This window comes from Eucalyptus grandis, chromosome 6, assembly GCF_016545825.1.
Source record: "Eucalyptus grandis isolate ANBG69807.140 chromosome 6, ASM1654582v1, whole genome shotgun sequence".
NCBI lineage: Eukaryota > Viridiplantae > Streptophyta > Magnoliopsida > Myrtales > Myrtaceae > Eucalyptus > Eucalyptus grandis.
In genome coordinates, this window is record NC_052617.1 from 44,405,323 (window position 1) to 44,410,371 (window position 5,049).

General features: G+C 41.0%; 1 protein-coding gene across 1 annotated transcript; it reads right to left on the reverse strand.

Moving 5' to 3' along the window:
• Nucleotides 1–536: 536 nt before the first annotated feature.
• On the reverse strand, nt 537–4,616 carry LOC120294976 (G-type lectin S-receptor-like serine/threonine-protein kinase At4g27290). The gene is given in 8 exon segments (XM_039316162.1): nt 537–1,199; nt 1,293–1,363; nt 1,366–1,442; nt 1,527–1,764; nt 1,965–2,175; nt 2,292–2,449; nt 2,850–2,990; nt 3,153–4,616. Coding segments are annotated over 8 exon segments (2,514 nt in total). The 5' UTR covers nt 4,465–4,616; the 3' UTR covers nt 537–893.
• Between the last annotated feature and the right edge of the window lie 433 nt (nt 4,617–5,049).

A 5,049-nucleotide genomic window follows, 5' to 3' on the forward strand; every position in this document is an offset into this window, starting at 1 on the left:
CGAAGTGGATAGTACACTGACGAGACATTAATTTGGCTCTTCTCTGTGTTCAAGGGATTGCAGCTGATACACCAACTATGTCAGAAGTATTGACGATGCTCACGAATAAGCTTTTAATTCTACCTTCTTCAAAGCAGCCAGCTTTCTCGTAGATATTGACCAAGAAAATCCCAGAACTGCCTCTTTACAGACCTGATCTCGATTCAGTAAAGGATGTTATGGTCTCTTTAATGGAAGTTCGGTAGCTTTTCAAACACAAGATTCATCCTGTTTCATGTGATTCTTTGCTGAAAGGCCACACTTGTGATTTGTAGGTGCAAAACAAACAAGATTTGAGCTTTATTGTGTAATTGAGTTATGATGGAATTTCTCTTCATCAAGAAACAGGAAGCTTGATATGAGCACAATTGAGTTACGGTTGATCATGATCGTTGTAAAAATAATAAAGCTGGAGCGTTCTATTGTCATGTGGCACTCAAGCTTTTTTGCGTTCTGAAATCTCAATTTTGGCCATTTACACCCTATGTGTATTTGTAATGTCGCAATGGAGAGCTGAGTAGTGGTTGAAGCAATGTTCTAACCTCACAGATATAGGCAATTTGACTTGAAATGCCACAACTTGCAAGAGCCTCAATAAATCAGCCTTGATAGACAGTACCAACTTATAGCAAAAACACTATTTCCTGTTCCGAAGGAACGTGGGAAAAACAAGTATCACAACCGTTCAAAGGGGCTTATGTGCTCCTTCTCTCTCTAATGAGATGCTTATTTACACTGAAGCTGCATATAAATCTCTTCCAATATGTGAAAGTCCAATGTTTAATCGCAAGATCATTGGAAGCATACCTGTGATAAAAATAACTAAGCATTTTGGTGAATGCAGCTTTTGAATTTTATCGACCCTCTAGTAAAGTAACTGTTATTGCATTGCTTGAAGAAAGGTCCTGCTTGTTTGATGAGTAATCCATGTCAGACACATCCCTTTCATTGAAGAAGCCGGGCTCTTTAGGTGGAGGCAATGCTATGTCGCTACTCAAAAGCAGAACTACTGTTGACATGTTAGGCCTGTCGTCGGGACTTTGTTGCACACATAATAGAGCCACATGGATTGATCTTAGCACTTCGGATTCAACGCACGATTCTGCAATTGATGGATCAATCAGTTCACAAGATTTCATCTCCTTGGACAGTCTCCATGCCTGGTGAGGGGAAAAAATTAAAACAATGTGATTGCATGCTGCACAAATGACAGAATTTGTATAACAGAGGTTGCTCGGATAATGAATGCGTACATGGCCAAGTAGGTTAAGCTTGTGATCAGGATGGCTGAATTTCCTGTTTCTCTTCCCGCTTACTATCTCAGCACCAACACACCGAAGCTGAATACATCAGATTTTACTGAGAACAGGCCATCAATTGCATACTCTGGAGGCATGTAACCACTGCACCACACAATTTAAGTTGCTTCACAATTTTATGTATGGTTTGAGTCAAAAGAAAAGAAATTCATGAGGACAAGTGCTTACTATGTTCCGACAACTCGGTTGGTATTTCCTTCACATTCATCTCCTCCAAAACTTCTAGCCATGCCAAAATCTGAGATCTTTGGGTTCATCTCGTGATCTAGTAGGATGTTGCTAGCTTTCAAATCTCTATGGATGATCCTCAATCTGGAATCTTGGTGAAGATATAATAACCCCCGGGCAATGCCATTTATAATCTGAAAGCGCTTCTGCCAATCCAGTACTGTTCTTCGCTTTTGATCTGCACATGTTTTCTCATGCAAGTCAGTCAGTTGTGCCGCCACTGGAAATTGTGCACATATAATATGACGCCCCCCTTCTAGACTGAAATCTAGAAGCTAAATTTGGTGACGGATACGTCAGTGGTTTATCACTAACTAGGCTGTCTGAGCATACATAGGCCTCATTAAGTTGAGTTTCTAAAGGTTTTAAGGAGCCCACCAAATATGAAGGAGTCCAAGCTTTTGTTTGGCATGTACTCATAAATCAGCATCCTTTCCTCCTCTTGAATGCAACACCCTAAGAGCTTTACCAGATTCCGGTGCTGAAGTTTGGCTATACATAGTACTTCATTCTTGAACTCTCTGAGTCCTTGTCGAGAACTTTTTGAAAGCCTCTTCACCGCTATTTCTTTTCCATCTTCCAATAGACCCTGCAATATTTTGGTAAAAGTTTGCAGGTTGATCTAACTCGGTAATTCAGTTTTTTTAGCCAGATAAAAAACATCGACATAGCTAGGTATTCTTTTGGTATTAAACATGTTGATACCTTGTAGACTGGTCCAAAGCCTCCCTGTCCCAGCTTATTCTCAATTGAGAAATGGCTCGTGGCAGTAATTATTGTATCAAATTCATACAACGGCAGTTCCAAATCTGTGTTCTCATTTTGTTTAGTTCCGTCTTGCTCTGGCTTCTGCATGCCGACCTCTGCAGAGAAGAAACATCAATGCCTATAGCAGTCTCTGACTTCCTACTAACAGGTATTGGGACATGAAGAATGCAGAACGGTTATTATTCTTGCATTCCTTAAATAACAAGAATTTAGTAGATGCTATGGAAAGGTACTTCCGCTTCAAGTCTTTCTTGAGCTAAAGAGTCTCGATTGAACTATTTCTATTTTTCTTTTTTCCAAAATCCAAGAATAAAAAATGTATAAATAGTTGGTTATTCATGCAGATAGGGCAGAGATACTCTCATACTACTACAGAAGAACTAATTCCCTCTATTTGGTTCCAAGTGGTGCTCATATGGTGAAAGTTTGGGAGAAAAATCTTTCAAAACACATTCACAGGAGCCAAAACTTGCTGGAATCTTTAAAAATTCTTACCTTCTCTGCTTTTCCTCTTCTTCCTCCTTTTCTTTGAAATATTCAAGATCAGACATAGGCCAATGAGAAGTAATCCTCCACATGATACTGGGATAGCTATGGTCTGAACTCGTTTCCTCCCTTTTGAGCTTCTATATGCCGCTGCATAGTGTCCATAAGTCCATATCAATCAGCATCAGACATCATACTCAGAAATGGACTAGCATCTAAATGATTTACAATGTTAATACATGCATTTACAAAGGATAAGTATCATGAGCACTAGAGGCTCGAGTTTTCTAGTATGGTAATTGAAATTCTTACCTAATTCAGAGGCAGCCAGCCTTATGTAAATATCTTGCCCGTTATCAGCATAATTTCTGATATCTATCAGGCCATCAAACCAAAGTATGCATCCGGTGCCGCTACCAGTGATGTCCATATTTGAATATGCAGTGCAAGAGCAGTTTTCTGAGCAAACCTTCTCACACTCTTGGAGATTCATTGTCTTGTTATACCATGAATGCTGTGTGTCTGGCAATTTCACACCAGAGTATTTCAAAAACCCTTCTCCTTGCTGGCAATCCAGCGGCGTCTTCCTCACACACCCACCCGACCAGTCCGACATTGCCCAATACTGAGGATATTTTGGCACAAACCCTTTCAAGCATCCACAGGCAGGGGAATTATTAATGTCGCAACTTCCATAAGCACCACATAATGCATACCTATCACAATTATCCATCTGAGCTGTCAAATACAGGTTCCACCCTTGAGTGCGGTCAATCCACGTGAAACGTTGGAGGACACCATACGGGTCCAAAACCATCCTCGAGACAACCGAGCTATCCGTGAGATTATAGGTGTAATAGACCTCCTCCTTGGTGAATACAAACTTGAAGTTGTAAATTGGGTTTGGTTTAAGATTCGGCATCCCGCTGAAGCGGAGGCCATTCCACGGTCCAGAACGGAAAGTAATGGTAGAATCCTTCCTCAGGAAGAACTGGGGCACTCCACTAGGGTCCATCCCGTTTGTGTAATCACCAGTAGAGGGATCATTCGGACTCTTCCAGGATGTCAGGATGCGGTTACGGCCTGTCCTTAAGTCTATGCCGTACTTCATACCTGGAAGAAAAGTATTACCCAGGTAATCAAAACTCTGCCACAGGTACTTACTTGGATCGGTGTCATTTTCAGGTCTCAGGACAAAGTTCCCTGAATCTAGGAGCTGAGCCACAACTGCACCTGTTGCAGCTAAAGATGAGTTCGAAGACCAAACACTGCGATTATCTCCACTGAAAATGGTGAGAACTGCGGGATCAACAATCTTAACGACTCCAGAAGAATCATTCAGGGGCAAGTCTCTATTGGCAACCCATACTACCGTTCCGTAAGATATTTTCTTGTACCATATTCCAAAATAGCGTAATCCTGACTTCCCAGGGCTGAAGAATCCTAGCTCAAAGTTCCCGCCGCTTGAGACTATTGTATCGCCATCTCTGATTGATTGGTTTTCTGCAATAGTGTCCAGAGCAGCAGATACAACAAAAATGCAGCACAAAGTGGACAAGAGGATGAATTTGGTAGAGCCTACCATGAACGTCCTCAATCTTCTCATCAATCTCTTCGATGACATCGGAAGTTCATATCATTAAGAGAAGAATCCGAAAAAAAAAAAGAACTCTAACAAACCCCCATGGTCTTCCTTCTGAACTATGAATGTCCAAGGGAATTTCAATTTTCTCCTTCCGGAGGTGGCGGGCACGTTTGGACTCCTAAAATTTTATTGGTCAGAGCACTCAGCCATTTTGTTTGAAGAAATCTGGCCAACTTGGCGAGTGCTCATTCTTCGACAAATTATGAGTTTGGTATGGATGCAGTTCTCATTTTCCATTGACTTTTGTTCATTCTCGTGAGTTGACCTACGTAGGAACAGTAGCGGAAAATGACGAAACGGTCTCTACTTGCCTTTTATGGCCTTCCCATCAACTTCCCTAACGGAAGTATATATCTGATCTCACACGGTATCCTATTAATGTTAAAGATCTCGAAGATTCTACTATAAATTATTCTTTTCTTAAATGCCAAATCTTCAAATCATTGTGAATATAATTGCTTTTGACAATGTCCTATTTCCACCAGCCCAATGCCCACTCCCCCTATATTCATAAATAAATAGTGGACAGTCAATTCTGGGAGTTAGCTCATAAAAGAAAACTGA